Source organism: Vombatus ursinus, unplaced genomic scaffold (assembly GCF_900497805.2).
Source record: "Vombatus ursinus unplaced genomic scaffold, bare-nosed wombat genome assembly UNPS02014793.1, whole genome shotgun sequence".
Classification (NCBI taxonomy): Eukaryota; Metazoa; Chordata; class Mammalia; order Diprotodontia; family Vombatidae; genus Vombatus; species Vombatus ursinus.
Genome location: NW_020954571.1, coordinates 13,858,006 through 13,885,395, shown reverse-complemented (window position 1 = coordinate 13,885,395; position 27,390 = coordinate 13,858,006). Strand labels below are relative to the sequence as shown.

Genomic DNA, 27,390 nt, shown 5'->3' with positions numbered 1-27,390 from the left:
TCCACGTTCTAAGGCCCCTCCCAGCCCTGACATTCCACGTTCTAAGGTCCCTCTCAGTTCTGGACAACCTCTGACTCTATCTCATAGACCCTTCCTTTTCATAGGAGTTTGAAGGTGGTAGTATGGCAAAAGCCTGAATCTTCCTGGCACTTATAACCAGCTGCCTTTCACGTTAGCTAGTTCGTATTAGATGTTGTTTTCTCATCGACTAGGCTTGGGGGTCAGTGACTACGAGCTTTACGTGCTAAGGTTTGCTGGTGTTCAGTAGTGCTACTAAGGATAAGGCCACAGATTTCCCTTCTAAGACATTACTAAGTCCTCTCTGGTTAGTGTTAAGATTATCAGCTGGCTATTCTGGACACTGGTCAGTGGTAGCACTACAGCATGGGAGGCTTCATGGCTAAGACTGATAAATAACTCAAGAATTTTGCTTCTGTGGACTCTGATCTAGAGAAGCTAATGATTTTCTAGGTATCTTTGAGCAAGTTATATGACTTTACTGTACTCAATATCTCTGAGTACTCATCTGTGTTTAGTATTCACTATGGCCTCAGGAGCTGACATTGGGGTGCCATGGTCTTTGAGGGAAGCCTATGGAATGGTCTTTTTTTCTGGACCTCACTTTCCCTATTTGCAAAATGGGGGAGGAGAGTTGGACAAGATCTCTAATGATTCTTCCAGGTCCAATCTCTCTGATTAGGGTAGGCTCAGCAAGAAAAGACTTCAAGAGAGATAAGGACCTTGGGGATAGTCCTAATCGCTGCTTGTTCCTACATCTTAGCATGTCCTCCTGCCTTCTTCTTCCCCACAAAAGCTCCCATGGGCAAAGCCAGAAGGTGGAGCCTTTGTGTCCAAAGCCTGGGAACCTTGCATGGATAATGCCGAGGGCTTCTAGACAACTAGGACAGTGATCATACTTGCCTTGACCCTGGAAAGCTCTTTCCCCAACTGCGTGACTCCTTGTGCTCTAAGATATTATTTGGTCCAGTTTTCTCTTTTTAAAGAGGAAGAAACTGAGGCTAAGAGAGGGAAATGACTTTTTCTTTGAGGATACCCGGTGATTTGGTAGCAGAGCTGGGCTGCAAATTTAGATTTCTCTTGACTCCTGACCACAGATGATACTCTTCTGGCCACAGATGGCTCGGGATACAGAACACAGATTTAGGTTTTGCATGGAACAAAAGGACATTGGGAATCACTAGAAGGGGAGACGTTAACCTCTTCCACACTGGCTCCAGTCAATACCCACAGCCACAGCAGGAGTAACCAAGAACATGATGGGTACAAGGGCTCAGTGTAACAGATTCCGCTTTCACGGGCTTCTGCAGCTCTGGGCTTGCCAGGGCTCAGGGCCCAGTTCTGAACACCAGTCAGGGATGGTTCCAGCCAGCTGGGCTGGAGAAGGGGCCGGCACTTGACAGGAAGCTAAGGTTGTGTGACTCACCCGGCCAGCTTGAATTGGTTAGAAAGGAGCTGACTCAGCAAAATTCTTAAAAAGGTCCAGGGAAGAGAGAGGAAAAGAGAGTGAGGGAAAGAAGGGAAAAAAAAAAGGATATAGTGGTCGGATGGTTCCTCTGAGTCATTCTGGCTTTAGGACTAAAGAGGGGGAGGGGAAAAAGAGGGGAGTTCAAACTCTTGAGAATTCAAGAGAGACAGGATAGTAGGATGGATAGAGCACCAAATCAGAAGACCCATGTTCTAGGCTGGACTCTGTCCCTGTTATGGTGTGACTTTGGACATGTCACTCTCCTCATCTGGGTCTTACTTCCTCATTTGTTAAATGAAAGGGTTTCCAAATCTAACATTAGATCATTCCAGAAATTTATTGCTTTGCCTTAATGAGTACGGAGCTCAGGGCAGTGGGCTAATGGGAGCTGTGAAGGTTCAAGGCCTGGCTCACAGGGCGCAGGTCTCAGGAACCCTTTCCAAGTCACACTGGTTCACCCCACATTGCTTCTCTGAACACAGCCATCCAAAGGGGCCTCTAGGTTTATGTCTGCCTTTCCATGTTACAATAATTTGCCAGTAACACAGGCAGGATGAGCTCACTGCTTTCCTTGCACCTGGAAGCCGTGTGGACCGTGCCTGCACCATTGATTTCACTTACAAGAATTTGGTTTGTCTTTCCCATAGTTCTCTCCAGGTGCTGGGGACTCACTCACCTTCTCGCCTTTTGGCCCTGGGGGTCCAATGGGTCCCAGTAGTCCTTTGTGTCCCTACAGGAAACAGAATACAGCATAAGGGTCCCATGTCCAAGGCATCAGAAATTAAGGAAGCCAGTTAGGCAAAGGAGAGAGGAAGAGAAGTCAGAAATGGAGAAACTGAAGACGTGGGTTCTGATCCTATCTCTATCATCAATTCTTTGACCTTTGACAAGTCACTTCCATTCTCTGAGCCTCAGTTTCCTCAACTGTAAAATTGAGAGGATTGCATTGGGTGATATTGAAAGGCCCTTCTAACATGAAGGCTCCATGCTTTTGTGACTAACTTTTCAGTGACTTCCATCATCAGTTCCAGGTTATTAGGCACAAGGAACACCTGGTCATTGGTACTCGCTCTTGAGCCAAAGTAACAGGCACTCTGGGAAGCTGAGCATTAGCTGATAACTCAGGTGGCATACTGCTGAGATGCTGGATGGGAAGGCAATGCCTTCGAGCTATTTAATCTGGTGCTAAACATATTTCCATACTCTGGAGGTACTATATAGGGCCCATTTCCCATCCTGTGCATGTCACGGCTTTCTCAAGCAGCTGTGGCTATGATGCTTCTGAAACCTTCCTGTACCCTACTGTGATGACCTCATTAGCATCTCAGCTCCTCCTGCTTGTCTCCTTACCCAGCTTCCACCTCTCCTCTGTGTTTCCTTCTTCTGTGTCCTATTTCATTTCTCCTCTCTCCTCTGACTCCTTTCTCCTTCCTCTACTCAGCTTCTTTTCCCCTTGGCCCTATTCCTCTTCCTCCTCTGTCCCAGCTCTCCTTTCTCCCACTTTTGTGTCTATGTGATGCCCTCCCTATCACCCCTTTCCCTGCCCCTCCCTTCCCCCCTCCTATTTTTATCTTTTCTCCACCCCTGGATGCAGTGCCTTTGACCCCACATTTTCCCCAAATTGGTAAGCGGGTGCTGGTAGGATATTTACCACCTGGCCACTGTTCCATGAACTGGGCTAGGAACCACTGTTTGAACAGTGTGTACAAAGGGGCCTTCCTTTTCCCCTTTATCATCTCCTCCTCCCCTTCTGGTTAGTGCAAGGTTACATATAATATATCACCGGGGAGCAGGACAGAGTTCTCAAGGAAAGGAGAAGTGAGGGTCTTTTTTTAAAAATTTAAATGTTATCTTACATCATAACCAGGCAATCCAGGTTCTCCTTGAGCTCCCATCCTTCCTGGAGCACCCTATGGAAGGAGCCAGAGAGAAGAAAAAATAGGATGCCTGTCACAGGGATTGTCATGGGGCTGCACCCTGCCTATTGGAGTCCTGGCTTCTAAGCAGGAAGTTGAGGGTCACAGTCTGTTGTGTGAAAGCAAGGAAGTCTTAACTGACCTCTCCTCTGTGGACACGCAGCAATCATGGCTGGTTCGGCTCTCCTCTGAATGGCTAAGCGTTCCCGTGCACATCCTGTGCACGACCCTGACACAAGGCCTGCATGCTATGAGGGGATCTACTGACTAGCTGACGGGCTCTGACCACGAGATCCCAAGGTGCCTTGAGGGCTATAAAGGTCACACCCAGCTAACAATAAACAGGAGCTTCTGCCATCTTGCTGTCTCCCGCCTCATCCATGCGTCTCCGGGTTACTGAGCATTGAGCTGGTCTCATGCTCTCCACTGCAGCAGCCGTGACAGATGCCCATTGTTACTGGGTGATGCTTGACTGGGGAGCTGTACTCTCCCAGGGCCAGCCAAGTGGCCGAGCTGTTCTGGACTTTTTGCTTGTCATGAAACCAAATGCTTCAGTCAGATGGTGGCTGAGTTGAAGGGTTAGCCCCCTGCCATTCTGTTTACTTTCTTATTAGCTTCTCAAACTAGGGCTCCACTGGAAAAGTCAAGAAGCCCAGACCCAGATCCCTGAGCCACGTCCTCCATATTACTAACCCTCTCAGGGACATGTATACCCAATATGGTGCAGTGGATAGAACTCTGGACTTGGGATCAGGAAGACCTGCATCTGACTCCCATCTCTGACACTTACTAGCTGTGTGGCTGTGGGCAAGCCTCTTAACTTGTCTGTGCCTTAGTTCCCTCATCTGTAAAACTGGGGATAAGAATACCTAGCATCTCCCTCCCACAGTTGCTATGTGGATAAAATTAGGTGATGCAGATAAAGCACTCTGCAATCTTTAAAAACATCAGTTGTTATCATTATTATTTTTATCATCCTTGTTGCTATTATTATACTGGCCCAGGGGGGATTCAGAGGACCTCTACCTCACCAACATTTCCCTGCGGAAGCAGCCTCCCTGGAGGTGGGTAACCTCACTGAACCATTCGACCAGATGACCTCTGAGGGCCCTTCAAGTTTTAGTTCCATGATTTCCATGATCCCATGATCTATAATCCCATGTTCTGAATTTTCCATACAGGATCTAAATGTTTTGAACCCATTTCCAAATCTATTGGCAAGAACTGACTAAGCTATTTTTAATCCACTTCCCAGCAGAAATTCTGACAGGAGATAAAACATAAGACAGGACTCAACAAATGTGGATTATTTTGTGTAAGAGAGGCTGTCTTACAGGTTTCCTCTGGGTGGTGTGGTGCACCATGAAGCCTCCTGCCAATTAAGAGCCTTTGGGGATACCTCTGAGTCCCTAGAACCCCACATTCTTTTCTCTCTTTTTTTTCCTTTTTTTTTTTTGACTAGGCAATGGGGTTAAGTGACTTGCCCAGGGTCACACAGCTAGTAAGTGTCAAGTGTCTGAGGTTGATTTGAACTCAGGTCCTCCTGACTCCAAGGCTGGAGCTCTATCCACTGCACCACCTAGCTGCCCCACATTCTTCTCTCTTGAGGATTTCTTGTACCCAAAGTTCTCTACTCCCCGCCATCCTCAGCCCCCATACTTCTATCTGGTTTCCTCCTCACCCAAGGGCTCTGAAAAACACAGCTCTCTACCTCTCTGCTGACTATCAAAGAAACACAAAGCTCTTTTCTAATTTGTTTGTTTGTTTTTTTCTCCTAAAGGGTTTTTTTTTTTTTACTGGTAGTGACTAGAGGGGACTGGATAGGGTTTAAGCTAATAAACAACAAAAGGAGAGAGTTACCAAGTTACAGGAAACTGTAAAAGTCAATATAGCAGGTATCCCTGCTCCTCATTGAAATACAGACAGAGCTAGACCTGATGACCTTCCTTAGCTATTCTCTTTCTCTGACTCTTCTCTTGGTTCTTGTCCCAGGAGTTGGCATGCCCACCGTGTCTATCCCTGCTTCTGTTCTCTGTAGTAGTTGGCTCCTGGATTTCCCCTGCTCTGTTTGATAAGGAACAGAAGGGAGTCCCAACCCACCCTTTGTCTGGCTCATAGATCCCTGAGTGGGATAATAAGGTGGATGTAATGTGGGCTCACAAAGGCCCAAGTGACCTTGGGTCTATCTTAGAGGAAACTCCAGACCATGGCAGCATCCTCCAGGCTAAAAGGTCAGCTCCTCACAGATGGCTGCACAGAGAAGTTCCAACGTTTGAGATCAACCAGAGAGCTCTAAAAGAGATGTCACTATGAAACACTCTCAGCTGTTCTGCTGACAGCTGGATAAAATATTGACATTAGTGCCAGAGGAACCAGCTGCATTTATACCCTAAGTCATTCCCCACCTGGCTCAAACACAAACGGTTCTTACAAACTGATCTCTTTCCCCCTTCACCTTCTGAACTCAGGCCTCCCATGCCCCAGGCTGCTCGGAAGTCATAGTTCCCATGGATAGCAGGGCCATTCTCACCGTTGGTCCCAGCGTGCCTCGGGATCCTTTTGGGCCTTGATTGCCAGCTGGCCCAGGCTCTCCTGGAACACCCATTTCACCGAGGTGCCCTTGGTAGCCCTTCACACCCTATAAGAGAAAGGAGAGAAATTGTAATTCCCTCAGGAACTATGTTTTAAGGATGAAGGGAAGACCAGTACCAGCATGGAGAAAGAGGTGGCAAATCCTACCTTGGGTCCAGTTCGTCCCTTCTCGCCTTGTTTGCCTGGTTTTCCTTCTGGACCCTATGGTGAAAACCCAAACCAAGAAAGAAATAAGACTTAACCCAATGGGAAACCCAACAGGTTCTCCTCACTCTCCTTACCTCCACTTTGCCACATGTCTTACTTTTCCTAAAGGCTTATGAAAAAAATAACTAATCCCTCACTATGGCTATGAATCTCTAGGTGCCCTGGTGAGTTGGGACTGAGGGGGCTCAGTACTCTAATATGTATCCAACTCATGCTCATGGGCAGCCAGGAAAGAACAGACACCTAGAGGACCAGCTTAAGTAGAAAGCCCAGCCTCTGCATTGGGCACACTGAAGAGGAATGAGGTACAATATGAAATGGAGCACTCAGGTCACCAGATGGGATGGGGGAGGAGGAAGCTTCTCCTGTCTCTAGAAAGTCACTCCTCACTCAAAGGTGAACTGGAGACATTTCTTAAGTTTTTAAAGAAAAATCTATTTGCCTTTGCACTGAGTCCAACAGGATAGTGGGGGTGGAGGGGAATTATAAGTCCAAAGTTCCTATGTACATGAGTTTTAAAATTGATGATAAAACATTGCAATTGCCTTTCCCCCTAAATTATATCTCTTGACCCTGGATTTCAGACTTGTTCTGAGATGCTCAGCAATAGGACTTCTGCAACAATGATGATATAAAAATGTCTACTGCTTGGCTTGAGGTTGGATGAGTCCTTCCTGAGGCTGGATTTGAGCTCAGGTCCTCCTGACTCCAAGGCTGGAGCTCTATCCACTGCACCACCTAGCTGCCCCACATTCTTCTCTCTTGAGGATTTCTTGTACCCAAAGTTCTCTACTCCCCACCATCCTCAGCTCCCATACTTCTATCTGGTTTCCTCTTCACCCAAGGGCTCTGAAAAACACAGCTCTCCACCTTTCTGCTGACTATCAAAGAAACACAAAGCTCTTTTCTAATTTGTTTTTTTCTCCTAAAGGGTTTTTTTTTTTACTGGTAGTGACTAGAGGGGACTAATCATATAAGATAGGGACACTAATAATAAAAACCAGGGATGAGTCCTTCCTAAGCCTGACAGATCTTACAGATTGCTTTTAGCAGAGAGGTCTCTGCAGGTCAGCCTCTGTGAAGAATCTTCAGGGCTAGTTTTCTCTGAGAAGGGGGCCTGTCCTCCCCAGCGTGAAGCCCAAGTACCAGCAGGTACTACAGCATGGTGCCAGAAGATCAGCAAGCCAATCTGGATCATTATTCAGGAAAGACATGGAATAGGAGGACTGAATGTAATCCAAAAACCTCAACTTCACGGAGTGAGATCTATTGAAAACTAAAAAAGAATCTAATACAGTAACACCAACGCTTCTGGGCTTCCTATGTTACAGGAATCCACTGAACCCAAATCAGACCATGGGGATCCAGTGATAGTCAGTGGAAACAGCCATGGCTTTGGAATCATGTTTGTGGACTCTTAGCTATGTTGTGTATTTAGCTGCATGCCCCCAAAAAAGTACTTTATCTCACTGAGCATCATTTGTATGTAAAATGACGACAAAAATACCTTCTCCTGTTGTCCTCATGGGGCTATTGTCAGGCTGGAATAAGATTTCTTATTTGCTAGGACTTCATTAACTCAAAAACCCTGCATGCATATGAGGTTTAATCAAGATCACCTCCTTCTGTAGTAATGGGCGACTTACTTTCCAGGTATCAGTTTGCCCATCTGTAAAATGGCAAGGCTGGACAGAATGCAAAGGGCTCTTAATGGTAGGCTGAAAAGTTTATATTTTATCCTCAGGGATTCCCCATGACTCTGTCCTGGACTCTCTTTGTTCTTCCTCTACACTATTTCACTTGACAATCTCATCAGCTCCCATGGTTTCAATTTTTTTTTTATGCAGATGACTGACAGATTTACTTGCCCAGTCCTAATCTTCCCTCAACTTCCAGTCTCACACCACCAAATGTTATTAGACATCTTGAAGAGGATGTTCTGAAGACATCTTACACGCAACATGTCCAAAATGTAGCTCATTATCATTTCCCCCAAACCCTTTCTTCTTCCTATTACTGTCCCTATTGTTGTCCAAGGTACCACCATCCTCCCAGTCACCCAGACTCACAACCTACATATAATTCTAGACTCTAACTCTCTCCTGCACCCAATCAGTTGTCAAGCCCTGTCATTTCTACCTTCATGACATTTCTCATGGGCTCGCCCTTCTCTCCTCTGACACCGTAAGAACCCTGGTGCAGGCCCTCATCATCTCACATCTGGACTATTGCAAAAGCCATAGACTAACCATCGGTCTCCCTGCCTCAAGTCTCTCCTCACTCCAGGCCATCTTCCATTCAATTGTCAAACTGATCTTCTTAAGGTGTAGCTCTGACCATATCACTCCTCTATTTAATAAATTCCAATGACTCCCTATTAACTCTAGGAACAAATGTAAAATCCTCTGACTTATAAAGCCCTTCATAAGCTGGCCTCTTTCCAGTCTTTTTACACCTTAAGCCCATCCACATACTCTGAGATCCAGTGCCACTGGCTTTCATACTGTTCTTCTAAACAAGACACTCCATCTCCTGACTGAATATTTTTGCTGGGTGTCCCTTATGCCTGGAGATCTTTCTTTGTATCTCCAATGCTGGCACATGGTAGACACTTAATAAATGTTTGCTGATTGATTTACCCTAGAAACAATATGGAGTCACTAAGATTTTTGAGTAGGGGAGTGACATGGTTAGATCTCTGCCTTAGGAAGAGATCCAGTTGTGGCAACTGGATTAAGGAGGAATTGGAAAGTGAAGCACCTGGAAGCAGAGGGACTGATTAGGAGATTGCTGTAGTAGTCCAGAAAAGAGTTGAAAAGGACCCACAAACTGTGGTGGTCATCATATTAATGGAGATGTGAGAGATATTGTGGTGGTAGAAACAGCAAGAGTTAGCAACTGATTGAATGTGCACAGTTGAGGAAATAGTAAACAATGACCCTAAAATTGTGAACTTGGGTATGGAGAAGGATGGTGGTGCCTTCTACAGGATGGATTTAGGGGGAAAGAATTTTGTTTTGAATATATTGAGTTACAGGTGCCTACCAGACATCTAGGAGAGATGTTCAGCAAGCAGAGAGATGTGACTGGAGAAGGCTGGATATCTATATCTGGGAGTCATCTACATAGACACATAGTCATCTGCTATTTATGGTATAGTGGAAGTAATATAGGTGTTAAAAAGAGGAAACTTTGATTGTAGACCTTGATCTGCAATCAACTGCCCATGTGACCTTAGCCAAATCACTTCCACTTCCTGGGTCTTATTCTACCCCTCCGCACAACAAAGGGGTTGAACAAGATGACCTCTAATGCTTCTTCCATTTCTAAGGCATGATTCTATTTCTTCTAAGTTCTCAGAATGACTTTTTGTGCACCTTGGTGGACCACTTTTCTTGGATTTTGGAACTTGGTCACATCTTATCTGCCTTCTCTGCAACTGGGGCATGACCCACAGAGAAGGCAGGAGTGGGCAGCTGATTTAGTCCACAGAGGTGCCTTCCTGACAGTGGCCCATTGTGCTTGGAAGGTCAGCCCACATCTCTCTGCTAGTGCTGATGTCATCATCTTCAGCTCCCTTGCCATGTCCTTCTAAAGGGCAGAAGGACACTTTTCTCACTGCCTGCTCTGTCTCTGGGTCCTGTTGAGTTGCTGCTGAAACAGATGTTGGCCTTTGAAATGTCCTTTGCCTGCCCAGGACTGGCCTTTCTAGACATGGGTCAATCAGGGAACTTCTTTCCAATCTCAGTGATCTTTCCTTCTTCCTCCTCATTTTTCCCTGAGGCTCTTTCCTGGGGCTCCATCCCACCCTGGGCTGTGTCTGTTCTTTCTTCTGTTGCCCAAGGGAAAAAGAAAGACTTGTCTCCATTTGTTGCCTTCTGTGGTCTGGTCTCCAGATTGTAAACCCAAAGACATGAATTTACCCATCGGCCCCAGTGATTAGCGATGAGGAGTCACCCCCTTAAAAACCCCACTCTGCTACAATCTGTTTCTCTTCTGAACTCTTATAAAGGGCTGTGAAAGCTAATTGACTCGAGGTAAATTTGTACTGCTTTGAGCCTCAGTGGAATAACAAATTAGGGGTCAGTGAAAATGCAATTACCCCTCTAACAGTCAGAAGGAGTTTGACATAAATGGGTTTGTAAGAAGGGCCTTTTGTGACATGTGAGGGACTTTTTTCAGTTTGTTTGGGAGAAAAATGTTTTTGGTTGCTGGGAAATGATTCTTGAATATGGAGGGGAGAAAGAGTTTCATTGTAAAACGCTGAGCTGAGTTTAGGAAAATAGCAAGATCATTATACTCACTAAATTCAGATGAAAAAGTCACCAATGAATTTTCTTTCCCATCAGAAGCAGCCTAGCATAGTGAATGGAGAAGCAGCCCCCAAGCCAGGAAGGCCTGGATTCCAGCCCTGATTCTGCCACTGACAAGCTGTGTGACCCTGGGTAAGTGACTTAACCTCTCAGATTCGAAGCTGGAGAGAAGGTGCTGATTTCCACTGATAGGAGTTTCCTAGGTCAGCAAAACCACAGATACAGTCCTTTTATCTCATTTGTTTCTCCCCTTTAATTCTTGAGGCAGGTGCAGTGAAGTAGAACCACTTTTCAAATGAGAGTCAAGAGCCCTGGGTTCTAATCCTACCTCTGCTGCAAAGCAGGTATATGTGCATCCTTGGAAAAGTCATTTCCCTTCTCTAGGCTCAATTTCTGGAGGAGGGAAAAGAAGGGGCTTCACCTGGATCCTCCTTAAAGTCTCTTCCAGCTCCACCATTCTACGTTCTGATATTAGAACAGGAGTTGCTTGAGAGTAGAGATTGTTTCCTTCATTGTATTTTTAATCCCAGCATCTAGGAGCTCCTGATGTATGGCAAGGCACTTAATAAACACTGGTGAATTGATCGATTGATTCTGTCCCCACTGACCCCAACCTAATAGGATTCTATGAATTCGTTCCCTTACCATAACATTGACTTCAGTTAAAGGCACCATCATTTCCCCAGCCCTCAGGACTCTTGATCTAGGAATCATTCTTCTCTCTCTCACCCCACAGATTCTATGCTTTTGAGTCCTGTTGCTTCTATCTCTCTAATATCATTCACACCCAGTCTTTCCTTCCCACTCCTACTATGACAATGCTAGTTTGGGCCTGCATCTCTTTTAAACTGGACCATTTAATATCATCTGCCTTGGTCTTCTTGCCTCTATACACTACCCCTTCTGTACACCATCCTTCATGTAGCTAACCATATAATCTTTCTAATGAACCAATATTGGTTCATACTGCTCCTCCCCTCAGAAACCTTCAATGGATCCCCATTGTTTATTAAATAACTTCTGATGGACATTCAAGGCCCTCACTACATTCTGGCTCAAACTTATTCATTCAAACTCATCTTATACTACTCCCTTTTATGTAGTTTATATTTTAGAAAAACTAGACAACTCTATCTCCCCGTCTCAGCTTGCCTCTCCTTTGGCTGTGCCTCTGCTCCCACCATCTTCCATGCCTGGAGTAGACTTCCTCATCACCTCCTCCTCTCTCAACTCTGAATGAAAGCCTCCTTTCTTCCAAAGCCCTCTTTTGGTACAATCTTCTCTATGAACCCTCTCTAACCCTCTCCTCTCTCCTTCTTACACTTTCCCTGCTGTCCCAGGATGAAAATTTTCTCTTCTTCCTTATACTCTCAGAGCATTTCACTGGGACCTCTCTGTTAAATGACCACACTTTCCCTTGTATAGCTATTGGCATATTTGTCCTCCTCCTTCTACCATTAGATGATCAGTCTCCTTAGAGAGAAGGGCTTGTGCTGTATCTATCTTTGTGTTCACAGCAACTAGAGTGTTCCTTAAACACAGTAAACACTTTATATATAACTATTGTGTTGAAGAAAAGTGTTTTCCAATGACCCTCACCATCTTGGGGCTCCCTTGGATCATCTCAGACCTGTGCATTTGGCATAGAGGCAAGATGTTTGGGTTACAATCCCAGTTCTGTTTCTGGTTTTGGCTCTCTCTCTCTGTCTCTGTGTCTCTCTCTCTCTGTCTCTGTCTCTCTGTTTCTCTCTCTGTCTCTGTCTGTCTCTGTCTGTCTGTCTGTCTCTCTCTCTCCCTCTTTCTCTCTCACTTCAGCTTCTTCTTCTCCACTATGGAGCCTTTACCTTCTCAGTGAGACTGGAGAGACAAACAGATCTCATCTGTAATGTGTCTCAAATGCACTGAGAGGGAAAAAAACCTACCAAGGGTTGTACAGCATTCTCTAAAGAATTCAGAACCTGTAATTCTCAATTTTTCACGTAATGGGGCTTCCCTTTGGCCAGAGCTGCTCCCTAGACAGCAGGGTGATTATTAAATCATGGGAGGTAATTTTTCTCATCAAACAAAAGATTACAACAACAGATTCTCATGTAAAAAAAAGTGATTCAACTAATAAGAATCCAAAGATGATGAGCCAAAACTCAGACTCACGATCAGACACACGATGTCTCTCTGAGCGCCTCTGGGTCTCCCACCCTTTCAACTCACCCCACACAGTGCAGGCTGCACAGTTGTTATAACCGGGTACTTCCCCAGGCCAAAAGACATGGAAGGTTGTAGATTTTTTTTTCTAATGAAATATGACTGCTGAGAAGGAATTAGCATCTTGGCTGCTCTGCAGTACATATAGATGTATTTTTGAGATGCCAGACAACATTCATTCCCAGGCACTAACTGCCCATAAAATTTTATTTTTTAAAAAAAATTCTACTATTTCCCAGCTATGGTTCTGGCAAGGAGTCTATTGGAAACCAAGCCGAGGATTATTATTATTTTTTCAAAACACAGATCAAATGCCAGAGGGATTCTGGCATTTTGAAATTTAACATTTCGGCCATACCTGATTAACTCTTTCCAATCTGCAACAGCCAAAGGTCCAGGGAAAACTGGAAAGCTGCAGAGATGCTGGTATTCTACTTTAGGGCTTACCAAATGATTTCTACACATATACCATTTGGCTTGATCTTCACAAAAATTCTGTTTGATGACCAGGCCCACTTTATGGATGAGGAAACTGAGGCTCAGAGGGGGAAAGTGATTTGCCCATAGTCATCTGGCTGGTTTCTTCATTTTGTAACATGTGGGGAGATACACTAGGTGATTTCTAAGGTCCCTGAGAAGCTGTGTGGCATAAGAGGAAATAGCAACTTGAAGTCATAGGACCAGGGTTCAAAGCCCACCCCTGCCACTTAATATCCATGTGACCTTGGGCAAATCACTTACTCCCTTTGGGTCCCAATTTCCTCAACTATAAAATGAAGAGGTTGGATAAGATGGCCTCTGAGGTCCCTTCCAGCTCCATATCCAGAATCCTGATTCTGGCTCTAAAGCTTTTTTTTAATTCTGCTTTTTAATGGTGAAATCAGAATGCAAACTCAGTACGCTTGCAGGTTTGGGGAGAGTGGGAATCAGGAGACCCATAAGATTCATTTGCCAAGCTTAGGAGGGATCATATTTACCAGAAAACTGACTGTCTGATCCCAGCAATCACATCCTTGAGAAGACAAGGATCATCAAAGCGTTTACTGAATGCTTTTCTGAGAAAATATCTTTCCAGTGCCAAGATCTAGCCAAGATCTGCTCTCATCCGAGGGGGCGGGGGAGGGGAGGTTTATAGATGCTATGTGACTTTAAATAAATCTGGTCTTAAATGGGCCACCCAGTCCAGGCAGTTGTGAATGTACAGAGCACAGTGAATTTAAGAAGGGTGGCAACGCAAATGAGAGTGGCCTGTTTACAAGAGGACTCTCTGAAGACCCCAGGACCTCCTAGACCCTCAGGAATGTCTTCATAAAGGGACAAAGAGGGAAAGGAATGTCTGAGTGAGCCACTGTATGGACGTGACAGAGAAGGGCCTGCCCCTGGAGATGCCGAGCCCTGAGGCCTCTCGGGGCAAGGCCCTGAGACCACTGCTTTTGAGGCCAGGCAACTGACAAGCTGAGCAGCCAGAACTCAGATGTGGAAACTCATGAGGCTATGGGAACATCTCCCTGACTCCCTTCTCTTGGCACTCCATCGTCAACGGCAGAACTTTCAGATCTGCCTCCAGCCTCCCCCTCCTCTTCTCACGTGCCCTCTAGGCTCTAGTCAAGCCTGCCAGCTCTGCTCTCTTCTCAGACATCAAATGGTAAGCCCTGCCTGGGTTGCCCTACCCTCTCTTTTTCTGCCTACATAACTCCTATTCCCAGCTGACAGAGCAGAAGCTCAATGAGAACAGGACGCTTTCATTTTTACCCATCTATCACCAGTGCCTAGCTCACAGTAGGTACTTAATGAATGCTTGCTGATTAACTGCTGATCTATTAAGATCCCATTAAAGTCTTCCCACCATCTTGTCTAAGCTTCTGCACAGAATCTGATGTCGACATTGTCTCAGTCACAGACTCTCAAAGCTGAAAGGAACCTTTGAGATCATGTAATCTCGTGAATAGGGCAGCTAGATGGCACAGTGGATAGAGTGTTGGGCCTGGAGTCAGGAAGACTCATCTTCCTCAGTTCAAATCTGGCCTCAGACACTTCTCAGCTGTGTGACCCTGGCAAGTCACTTAACCTTGTTTGCCTCAGTTTCCTCATCTGTAAAATGAGCTGGAGAAGGAAATGGCAGACCAGAATCTTTGCCAAGAAAATCCCCAGTGAGGTCATGAAGAGTCAGATATGATTGAGACCACTGAAAACAACAAAGTCTAATGAATACCTCAACAGGAAGCACCTTTAGAAACACCTTTATGAACACCTTTAGAAAGGACACGTACAACCTGGTGGGCATTCAGAGAAGGCTCATCAGGGTACTGAGGGGACTGGAGGCCACGCCAGAGAAAAAGATCAGTTTAAAAAATGTTTAGTCTGTAGAAGAGAAGGTGAGGGGTGTAGGGAGACATGATCACTGTCTTCAAGGATTGAACTTTTGCTTTTCCCCCAGAGAGTAGAAGTAGAGACAGTAGGCAGAAAGTATAGAGAGACAGATTCTGGCTCAGAGTAAAGAAAAACTCCCTAAGACTCAGAGCTATCCAAAAGTGGAATGATCTGCCTTGGGAGATAATGGGTTCTAGAAGTCTCTGAGTGAATGGAGATGGCTCCTCGTCAGGGATTTCTGCAGAGGTGATTCCTCTAAAAGTACAGGTTGGACTAGATGGTCTCTGAGATTCCTTTGAACTCTGAGATTCTGTGGTTTTATGACATCTGCAATAGAAATTGTATGAAGAGTATCCCCTTCAGCCTCTGCTAATGGCTATTTCCACAACTCCCTCCCACCACCTATTCTACCTTTGGACAGTTCTATGAAGAAGTGGGTCTTCACAAACAACTGGAATTTGCTTTTCCCCACCTTTCACCCACTGCTCCCAGTTCTAAACCCAAGGGGCCAAGATGGTAATCTAAGTCTAATCTCTGTCTCCCAAGAGAGCCCTTTCAAATAACAAGACAGTGATAATGCTCCTGCACCTAGCCTCTCTTGTTTTGTTCCCTAATTACATTGCTGTGTTTTGTTGCTCCAACTAAACCATAAGGTTTTTGAAGGTTTTTTTTTAGATTCCCTGTGCTATGGACCTTGCACATAGTAGGTACAGGATGCAAGTTAGCTGAATGAGTAAACAAAATCCACTATGAAACAATTTGCTATGTCTCAGACTAAATTAAAGACTAGATTAAAACATATCTGATAAGCACAAAGTAGGGCAGAATGTTTCTCTCATTCTGTAATGCAGATGGTCCCATCCCCTTCCACTACCCCAATGCCAGCCTTATAACTGGGTGCTGGTTTTAAAAAAAATGAAATCACCAACTGAGAAAAATATAGAGGAGACACAACACAGCATAGTGACTGGAGGAGTATCTTTAGGAGCGAGAAAGATTTTGCTTCTGACACACACTGGATAGGACCCTGGGAAAGTCATTATAAGCCTCAGTGCCCCAGGCAATTTTCTAAGATTCTAAGTTACAGAGAAAGTTTTTGTCTAAATTGATAAACGAAGTTACTCACCCATAACTCCTTATACTAGTGAAATTCCAGGTCCACTCAACTTGGAGGCACAGAGAAAAGAATGCTGGCTTGAAAGTCAGAGGACCAGGGTTTATACCCAATATCTGATGCTTACTATATATTCATGACTTTGGGCAAATCACTTGACCTTTATGTGCCTCAGTTTCCTCATATGTAAAATGAGAGGGTTGGACCAGATGATCTCTGAGGTCCCTTCCAGCTTTAGTTGGAAATTGTTGGAAAAAAATTGAGTTGGAAAGTTAGTTGGAAATCCTAAGTTCCTTGGGATTTTCCCATATCTACCTGAGAGCTAGCATTTGGGGCATCATAGGAATTAGAACCAAGTTAACATTTTTTTATGAAAATTGATACTTTTTTTTGATATGTGGCCTCATTCAAGGGCCCTTCCCTTGGGCTAATTCTGATGGAGTCTTGCTTCCAAGTTTACCATTCCAAAAACTATGGAATGCTTGCTAAAGTAAGTGTGAAGCCCAGAACACTAGAAATCAAGTAGAGATCTGCCTCTGTGTGTGTGTGTGTGTGTGTGTGTGTGTGTGTGTGTGGTGGTGGTGGTGGTGGTGGCAGGGAGGGTGGCAGGAGCATGAGGCTCCAATTCCCATATCTTTGTGAGTTGAAGAGCAAAATATAGCCAGCGACAATTTGGAAGCCAGACGAAAAAGACTCTGGGACTATAGCTTTCTGAAGCCTCTAGACAACATGGTATAATGGATAGAGTACTGAACTTGGAGCCAAGAGAAGATTGGGGTTACAATCCCAGCTCAAATACCAACTAACTGTGGGACGCCAAGCAGGTTATTTTGCCTCTCTGGGCCTCACTTTCCTCACCTGTAAAATGAGGGGCTTGGACTGGATAATCTCCAAGGTCCCTTCCGGTTCTAAATCGATAATTCTATGACCTATCCACAAGGCCAACTCATTCCGTTTCCTTAAGACACTGCTGGATCAAAGTCTTCAACTAGTTGGCTTGTTGAACAAATCAACAATTTGACTAGTATCCTTTTGAAACCAGGAGAAAGCAAAGTACACTATGCTGGCAGAATGTCAGCCTATAAACCATGCCAAGAGAGTTCAAATGCCCTATTGGGTCTCTTGGATTGACACTGGATGTTTCCACTCAAGTACAGCCAGAAAGAGGGAAGGAGACACATGGAGACATATGTAGAAGTGATAAGGAAACAGGCAGATTGGCTTTGCTGACTCACCCGGACACCTGTGACGCCAGGATAGCCAGGGGGACCTTCTTTGCCTTTCAGGCCTTCTTTGCCTTTCTCTCCTCGCTCGCCATCCGGGCCTGGCTCACCCTTGTCTCCCTGGGAAAGGAAAGAGGCATCAGCTTACCCAAGCCAAAGCAATGTGGGGATATTGCCACATGAAGGGGGGGAGTTAGGTGCCCTATGACCCATGATTTCACGGTCCGTTCTCAAAACAAAAACGGAGTCATCTGGAATTACAGCAGCCATGTCAGCTGAGAGAAAGAGTAATGGTGACAATTATTTTTAAATGTCCTTGGCCAGTCAGAGGGAGCTGTCCAGCTGGGGTATGAGGCCATTGAAGGAGTGGGAGGGGGGAAGAATCTTCAAACACTACTCTCCTGTGCTTGTCCCATGGACCTAATGGCTTCCTCCCAGACAGAATGAGAGCAGTTTTGAGCAGGGCCAAGGTTTAAAATCAACTCCTGACCATTCTCCCCATTTTAAATATGCCTTAGCTCATTTATGAGTGCGTTCTGATTTCTGATGATCCAAAGATGTGGGAGAGGTAAAGCATGCTCTGTCAGACCATAAAGGTAGGTTGCTTTATGCCTGGATCAGTCAAAGACTCTACTTTGGCACCCTCCCCAAACTAGGCCACCCTCAAATATCAGGTATAGCCTAACCCAGCGCAGTGATATGAATAGCATGGATCCCCATACCAAAAAGCAATCCCACGGGCAGTTGGGAGCCCTTTTCAATACCACTGGGGGTATTTATCTCAAATGGAGGGTGACAGGCCTGCCACTAAGATCTGACATGTGGTCTGAGAACTGGGGACTGGCTTAGAGAGAGCTAAGAGGAGATGGCATGAGATGGCATGAAGTCATGGCAGTTTAAGGAAGAGACAGTGTCTGGCTGATGATCTGGGGTGTACTGGTTGGGGGAATTATCCTTCTTGGTTGGTTTAGAGTTTCTTCATCTGTGGCAGGAAGGAGAAAGGGGGGGAAGGGGGGACTACGTGATGCCTAAGATTTCTTCCAGCTCTGTGAACTTCTAAGGGCAGCCCTGAATGCCCACTGTGAATGGCCCAAATAGCCTTCCTTCCTAGATATAGAGCTCCCTATACTTTCTCTCTTCAGACGAGTTCTGGGTTTTAGCCTGTAAATGGAGAATAGTAAATGCTTAGATGGTTTACACAGGGCCTGAACTCATGACCTTGGCCTCATTAACATTACTGAAGCTGAAGGCCTAGGAAAACAATTTATACAGTAACAACAACATTGTAAAGGCAAGCAGTTTTGAAAGACTGGAACTGTGATCAATTCAGTTATCAACAAAGATTCAAAAGGACACGTGATGAACCATGGTACTTACCTCCTAACAGACAGCTGACTGACTCAATATGCAGAATGACACCTATGTTTTTAAATATGGCCAATAGGAGAATTTGCTTTGCTCGACCATGCATATTTGTTACAAAGGTTTTGTTCTTTTTCCCTTTTAAATTGAGAGGATGGGGTGGATGGAAGAGAAAATAGATGATTATTAAGTGAATATAAATTAAAAATTTTAAAAAGGAACTGCCCCACCAAAAAAAAATGACTGAAGCTTACTGGCCCCCTGACATAATTGCGACAAAAGTGTGAATGATCAGGAGCTATGAAGCTAAGCTAGGGACACTACCTACAAAAACTGGGAAAATGAAGAAAGACTATGACCCAAGAGGCAAGAGAACAACTATTCTCATCCTGGATCATGGTGGAATGAAAGGATAGGATGCTAGGCCAAAAACCCGGATTAAGGAACTACACCAAGTAGAAAGAGGCACGGCATAGTGACTGAAAGAAGGCTGGACTTCTAGAGAGAAGACCTGGCTTCAAATCTCTATGCAATATTTCCTATACGTAAGGCTAGACAAATTGCTTTGCCTCTCTGTGCCTCAGTTTCCCCACCTGTAAAATGGAGGTACTATTTTCACTACACAACTCATGAGAAAGCACTTTGTATACCTTAAAGCCCTAATCGAAATATCTGTTATTACTTAGGGGAAAACTCTGAGGATTAGGCTAATTGGGGGCAGCTAGGTGGTGCAGTGGATAGAGCACTGACCCTGAAGTCAGGAGGACTTGAGTTTAAATGGGGCTTCAGACCAAACACTTGACACTTACTAGCTGTGTGACCCTGGGCAAGTCACTTAACCCCAATTGCCTAAAAAAAAAATTTTTTTTAAAAAGGATTAGGCTAATTGAAAGGGAATTGCTGCTCAACTAATAATGTGTGATGGGAGATCGGGGCCCAGCGGAGGCACTGTCCAGGGAAAAGAAATTCTGACTGACAGAAAACTCTTCAGGCTGACATTTAAATCATCAGATGCTGATGTGAAAATATAATGTAACCATACTACAAAAGATTTGCATAAATTTCACCTTCAGTTTCACTGATAGTGTCATTGTGACCTTTCTGGGGTGGTGAGTTGGGGAAAGTATTATGACCATCAGAGGAGAAAATGAGGACCCAGAAAGAGTTAGCAGCATTTCCAAGGACACACTTCTATCAGCAGCTTTGGAGCTGGTACTTGAAACTCAAATGTCCAGCTGAGTCTCAGTCCCACCAGGCTACCTAGCCTGCCAGAGTAAGATTCAGTATTTTTCAAAGAACTATCAGCCAAGGGAAGTCAGTCGGGGCTCCCAGGACAGACACCTGGAGAATGAAGTGGGTGGGCTCAGCTGCAGTAGTACGCTCTGGGCCCTTGGGGCTTGCCGGAGGCCTTAAATGCCTGGAACTGAGAGAGTGGGGCCAGGGCTCTGGAATGCCAGGATTCCAACCTGAGACTGGGAGCCAGGAAATTTCATGATTGATTCCTGCCTGGGGGATTTCTGGAATGCAGCAGGGTGGGGGAGAAGGCAAAGGGAGGGATGTATGGCTGCTTTCTTCTTTTCTGCTCCCAGAATTCCAGGTCAGAGGATGCCATGCAGTGCTTCTCCCAGAGTTGGAAGAGAGGAGGCTAAGAGACCCTCGTATGAAAAGCAAGACAGAAGGAGGCTGGAATGATAACCCTGCAAGAGGACAGGACTTGACATCTCCTGGCCAGTCAGAAAATATTCAAGCCAAAGGGGATGGGGGAGACCAGAAATCTTAGGTGTCACTTAGGAATCTTGGGAGCATGAATAAAATTTTTGGAAAGCCAGAAAGACACATCAGGAGTGTTCTGCACAATCCTATAGGGCTCAGGAGCAGACCAAAGGGAAACAGTCACCAAAGACCTATTATTCATCTGCAGAAAAAGGAGGCTTAGCAGGATGGACTCAATTAGGAGTTAGGAGACTTGGGTAAGAATCCCAGTTCTGCTCTCACTACCATATGACCTTGGGCAAATTCCTTAACCTTTCTGAGCCTCAGTTTTCCCTCACGTAAAATGCAGAAAGTGGGACCAGTTGAGCTAGGTTTCTTTCTAGTTCAAAGTCTTAGGACCCAGTTAGTAGTCTTCAGGAAGAATGGAGATAAGAGGACGCAGGAGGGTACTGAATGAGCAAAGACAACTTCACTGCGGTGGAAGAAACAGGAAAAGCGCTACAGAAAGGAGACCAAGGCTGTTGACCAAGTCCAGAAGAAGGGATTGCCCTATTTGTAGCTTCAGATTCCTAAGTAGAAAGGCAGACTCCAGTTCCAGGAGACTAGACACAGAGGCTTCATCTAAAAACGTCTGGGTATTTGCTTATGATCTGAAAATAACTTGATGTGGTTTTGAAAATCTAGCGCACCCAGAACAGATGTGGGCTTGTTCGTGCTCTTCTATTGGGTGTAGAGAAGATGCTACCGCCCATTCTACAAGTGGAAAAGAGTTGGCTGAACTATGGTGAAAGACTGAGAGAACCGGATCCCATTTGGACCTCAGCATCCTACACTGGAACTCCCCCTCCCCTTCCTATCTCAAGAGCAGGCCAGTTGTTGGCCACTGGTTTTTGGTTAATGTGGCCAAAGAGGAAGAAGAAGAGGAGAAGGGTGGGAGGAGCCAGTGAGCACCTGCTAGAAACAGCTGTCTAACCACCATGATACTGAGATGACCCATTTTCTTTCTCCACAAGAAAAAGAGAGGGAGGATTTTCATTCTCCTTTCTCTCACCTTGAAGAAGGAGATGGCATTCCCAGAAAGTTTGGAGAAGGCAAAAAGTAAGAATTGAGGCAGTAAGATGTCACTGTAGTTGAAATCAGAAGACCCTTAAATTTCAACTCAGCTGCTTACTACTTGTGTAACTATTGGGAAGGCACTCAATCTCTCTGTGCCTCAGTTTCCTTTTACATAACAATGAAGGGGTTGGGCTAGATGATCTCTAATGTTCCTCCCAGAAATAAATTCTCATTTCCTGTAATACCATAGAAGAAAAACTGAAGTTTATTGAATCTGCTTCTGGTGGCAGGGAGCCCATGAGGAAAGGGTCCATCTGTCCTAGAAGATTAGTTCAAGGGACATCCCCTCCTTCCAAAACCCATTTCCCCATATACCTTCAGACCGTCAGGTCCAGCTGGGCCACTATCTCCCTCCAGCCCTGTCTCTCCCTGTGGGAATAAGAGTAATTACAGTAGGTTACACCCATGTGGTACTTATAATTACACATATTATCTCATTTGTTCTCAGCAACTCTACAAAGTAGATACTGTAAGCATTGTTATCCCCACTTTACAGAGGAACAAACTAAGGCTCTTGAGAGATGAAATGACTTGCCCATACTAGTGGCAGAGCCAGGCCTTGAACTCAGAATCTGGTGACCCCAGTCTACTGTTCAGGCCACTAACCCATTCCTAGAAATGGAAGAGGCCGTGTTAGGGAGAGTTCATCTCCTTCTTCCGTAAGGTCATCTTCTCCGCCTCTAGTTCTGCCTCAAGACATACTCCCTGGGGGAGGACGCCTCCTCCCCATTGCCACCCATACTTCCTCAGGGACCAACCAGCTTTAGGCTAGTTTATCCAGCCATTGGAGAATGACCCCAATAAATAAACCCTTCAGATTGCTCAGGGAGTCACTGATTGAATGCAGAAATGGATTCCTTTGAATTTAACTAGAAGTTTAAGACTCAGCCTGAAAGATCACACTCTTCCCAGGGACTCCGAGCAAATCATTTCCCCTCCGTGGGCCTTGGTTTCCACTTCTCTGAAATGAGCCTGTTGGATTAGATGACCTTGAAGGGTCATCAACACCCCTTCTCCCCCCCCTTTTTTTTGGCAGAAGGGATGACAGGACCCATGAACTGGTACAGGGAACTCTCAGTAAGGAAACACTTTCTACCGATGCAGACTTACAGCTGCTTGGCAACTTAGAGCTTTAGGGACTTATCTGGAGACACTGGGAGGGAGTTCAGTGACTTGTCCAGGGTCATACAGCCTATCCATATCAGAGTCAATACGTGAACCTAGATTTTGCTGACTCCAGGGTTGGCTTTCAAAGATGTGCTAGTAAATGTTTAACACCTGTCCCCCCCAAATATATGTCCAACACACTTCAAAGTTTAATCTGCATTATTAATATTTTCTCTATCATACTTCCTTAAGTCTAGGTAATCAGAAGAATAATAAATCACAGCCTAATTTGTAGCATTTGCTGATTTTTAACATGTAAATGCTTATATTGAAAATATAACAACCAGAAAGCCAGTATAAGCTGGTTCCAGCACGCACCTGCATCTCTGGTCACTGACACGTCCCATCCAGCTTTAAGAGCATATGTCTTGTTTATGCCTTTCCTCTATGTAACTGTCTGAAGACACAGGTCCCAAAGCTACTAGTAAATGAACTTGGCTTCCCTCTCCACCTCTGGAATTCTGTTTCCTCTTACCCTCTCTTCACCCTCTCCTTAACTTCTCTGCTTAGAGTAAAAAATGAATCCGTTAATAAGCACTTTGTTTCTCTAGTGGTCTTTCGAAAAGTTAAAAAAAACAACCCATACAACAAACAGCCAACCATGCAAAGGCATTTAACATACTGTACTGTACAGTCACCCATCAGCCCCATTGAGCATGACTACCGTCTTTGTTCATTTGCTTAATTCAAACACACTTTCTTCTGCTCCCATGCATGGGAATTCCTTTGTGAAAGTAAATTCCTGTGTCCCCTAGGCTGGGACCCAATCTTAGTGATGTCTCTGACTTTGACGGGGAGCATCACCACCTGCTGTGGCTACATTCATGAAGCCTGAGTTTGAAGAGTTTGGGACCTTAGTCAGAATAGATTAAAATCAGTCATGCTAAATTAGTTTGAGCTGGTAGCGGCCCAAGGATCGACAGGCAGCTTTAAGAGGCACCAAAAGACCTGGTCCTTGCTCTTTGAAGGGCCCAATATTATTATGGAACATAGAAACATGCAATGAATAGAAAATTACAGCCCAAATCTTCCTTATGTAAAACCAGAATGATTGTTTTTTTCTTTGTAGGATCGGCAAGAAGAGGAATGATTTAGAAGAGAATCACAGAACATCAGGGCTGAAAGTCACCTTAGACACAGTCTAGTGTGACTGTCTCTTTTTACCGAGGGCGACCTGGGTTCTAGAGGAGGTCCAATCTCTTATTTCAGGTCACACAGCCAGATGGGAGCAGGGCCAAGTCTTCCGATGACTAGTCTATTGACCTTTAGACTACACAATCCTGCCCTGGGGATAAGAAGGAAATTGGCTGCTACTCACCCGCTGACCAACCAGACCTTGCTCTCCAGAGATGCCCAAAGGTCCAAAATCGCCCTATGAAATCCAAACACGTGGTTCAGTGTCATGGAGAGAAACTCATCAAAGTCATATCATCTACACCATCATTCCCTTCCTCCTGCCCCATTCGCCATGAGCCTACCAAATTTTCCAGTGGCCAGATTAATCCTTGCTCCATTTTTTATACCAAAGAGAAACTGGGAGTCCTGGGTACTCCTCTTTATCAATCATTTATTAAGTGCCTACTACGAGCCGGGAACCGTGGATACAGACAAAAATGAAAACATTCCTTCCCTCGATAAGCTTCCATTCGATTGGCAGAGACAATGAGCTTACATTTAAGTACTTATAAAATAAATACATGGTAACCTTTTGGGGGAACCATTAGGATCTGGGGGAGATAAAGATTTCCTGAAGGAGGTAGTATTTGAATTGAAATTTGATGGAAACTAGAGATTCTAAGAGGTGGAGGTAAGGAGGAAGTACAATCCAGGAATGAGGGCCAGAACCTACACAAGGATTTAGAGGCAGGAGATGGAACTAAAGGCAAGTGCATCATTAGTGAGACAAAAAGTTTTTCCACGATACGTACCTGCTAAACACCCAGTTCTGCACTGTGTCCTAAAGGACTCTGGCTACCGGATCTTTCACTGACCTAGCGATGGTTCTATGGCCCAGTTGACCTTCCAAGGGCCTCTTTGGGTAGACTGTAAGCTCCTTAAGGGGCTAGCTGTGGGCCAAGTCCAGAAAAGCAGTACAGGGATTCTTCCGTCATCTCTAATCAGAGTCAGACCAATGAAATGACAGATCCAGTTTTTGGTTTCTTGCGGTCGGTGGTATTTGACTTTCACTAAATGTGTCTTTAAAAAAAGTTCTCTTTGCAATTATTTTGGTTCATTGTTCTTATCTCTTGTATCCTTTGGGGGTGGGGGATGGGCAGAGAAAAATGCTCTTCTTGCTCATGGGTCCAGATTACTCAAACTGCAGACAGTTTTAGAGAGGAAAAAGTGGCAGTGACCTGAACTAGGTGGCAAAGAGTTCTCATGTGCATGGTTGCCTATTTGAGTTTCCTCATGCCAATTTTTATTTATAAATCACACAAATATATATTTTTTAAAAAATTGTTTTCAGTGAGCCACTGAACAACTTATTGTCCTGCCATGAAGTATAACTCATTGACTATGAACAGAGTAACTGATAGCACTGATCCCAGATTTAGAGCTGGAAGAAATCTTAGAGGCCATTAAATCCAACCTCTCCATTTTACAGATGAAGAAACTGAGAGGTTAAGTGATTTGCCCAGAGTCACACAGCTAAAACATATCTGAGGCAGGATTTGAACTTGTCTTCCATACTCCAAGCTCAGCACTCTGTCCACTCTGCCCCCAAGCTGGCTTTTCCTCGGCACATAATACTTTCATAAGACACTCAAAGATATGTCAATCTACTCCCCTCTGGCTCCATTCTCATCCTGGAAACTTTTCAAGTCAAAGTCTTCCTCCCTGGTCACCATTCCCCTCTACGTGTTGTCTCCCCCATTAGAATGTAAGGACTTGTCTCTGCATTTGTGCCCCACTTCTTAGTAAGATGCTCAGCACCTAATAGGTACTTAATAATTGCTTTTTGTTCATTCATTCATTCATTAATTCACTCATCCAGCATTTCATTTGTGGCACTTTGAGAAGACAAAATTAGAGGTAAGTTAAAGAATGAGGGCCTGAGAGAGAAAATGGTTGTGCAATGCTGCTGGTCAACTGTACTTGGAATCCCATCTCTCCTCTCCCCACCCTCCAGCCTCCAATCCCTGGTGATTCTCAGTGATGGAGGTCAGGCTCTTTCCTACCCATGGCCCTCATATCTCTTTCCATGCAAGTAAAATGAGATTTGAGGTGGGCTAGAGAGAAGAAATGGCCCTTCTCCAGCCTGGGAGTCTTTGGGTCCTCATTCCTTGTATCCTTCAAAGCTCCCTCTGTTCTTGGGAGTCTACCACATGCTGATCTTCCTGTTTCCTATGTTTACACATTACAGGACCCAGAGCTAGAAGGGACCTGAGAGATCATTTAGTCCTTCATTTAGGGAAACTGAGACCCAGAGAGGGTAAAGGGCTTGTCTAAGATCATAGTATTCAAACCAGGCTTTGTGGTGTTCTTCCCACTAAGCCACATTGCTTTTATTCCTTCCCCTCAGCTCCCACTACTCTCAAGTGTGCATAGCCTCTCCCGGGGCCCAGACTTCAACAATACCCTCACCCTGGGCCAACATTCCTTAAAAACTCCACAGGGGCTGTGAGGTACAAGTTTCTTTCTCAATTCGGGAGCCTTCCCCCGCCCCTCCTGTTGAGAGGCCCTCAGTAGCCTGGCTGAGCCAAGTGGATCAATAGAGGTTTGTTTCCCAGGCAGGTAGTTAGGGGCACAGGGTAGAGAAGGAGGTAGGGGAGGCACGTGGGTGGGTACAGAGTTGAGATTCAGACTGAGTATCAAGGCCAGAAGATGAGGCAGATGTATCAAAGGGTCAGTCTGCCAGAGCAAACATCAAAGAAGAGAGATAGAGAAAAGCGTCCGACAGCTCAGCTAGGGCAAGCTGAATTATACAGAGTCCCCTCTGGTCCAGGGCTACTCAGCAGGGTCAACAATGCTTCCTGTTTTCACTAGATTGCTAAAAAAAAGATAGAGATATTTCTTCTCCAGGGGGGTTCCTTAGCATCTCAACCCCATTCAAAACCTCGGCACATTGGTTTTGTAGGCTTTAGAAAAGGGACGGACCTTAGACTATCTAAAGCTTGAAAGGCTCTTGGAATATACTGTAACCCATTTTTTGAGTCCTGCCAAAAGGCTTGGTCACGGAGCCAGGGGGACAGGGGCTGTTTGCTGGTGGACAGTTTTTTTGAACCCTTCCCCCTCTCCCCCTCCAGTATTCTCTAAGCTCCATGGAGGCATTGGACTTGATCTGGGGGCTGACTATCCAAAATGTTGCCGACTCTGACCTAAGGTCAAGTCCAAAACCCCCTGGGAACTCAAGGAATGCCTGGGCAGAGGGTGGGAAGGGAGGGAAAACTTGGCTTTGTGGTCAAGCCTCTTTTGGGGGTGGAGTGGGGAGAGGAGCTCAAAAGATGGGTTTCAGCAGACTTTTAGTAGATAGGAAATCAGAGCTAGGAGGAATATTAGAGACCACCAGAGTGTGTTTGAATTAAGTCAGTGAACCGGGGTCATCATTTTACAAATGAGGGCATCGAAGCCCAAACAGGTAAAGGGATTTGCCTAAAGTCACATAACT

At 45.1% G+C, this 27,390-nt stretch overlaps 1 protein-coding gene across 4 annotated transcripts in view; it reads right to left on the bottom strand.

The window, feature by feature from the left end:
- The window catches only part of COL27A1 (collagen type XXVII alpha 1 chain), a 244,751-nt gene that overhangs the window by 36,442 nt on the left and 180,919 nt on the right, over positions 1-27,390 (bottom strand). For 3 of the 4 annotated variants that reach the window (XM_027869712.1, XM_027869713.1, XM_027869715.1), the window contains 7 exons: positions 24,100-24,153; positions 21,930-21,983; positions 17,436-17,543; positions 6,142-6,195; positions 5,933-6,040; positions 3,343-3,396; positions 2,163-2,216 (listed from right to left, as the gene is read on the bottom strand). In XM_027869712.1, the coding sequence (XP_027725513.1) occupies positions 2,163-2,216; positions 3,343-3,396; positions 5,933-6,040; positions 6,142-6,195; positions 17,436-17,543; positions 21,930-21,983; positions 24,100-24,153 (486 nt within the window). The remainder of the gene's footprint in view (positions 1-2,162; positions 2,217-3,342; positions 3,397-5,932; positions 6,041-6,141; positions 6,196-17,435; positions 17,544-21,929; positions 21,984-24,099; positions 24,154-27,390) is intronic. The other variant, XM_027869714.1, reaches the window with a different exon arrangement.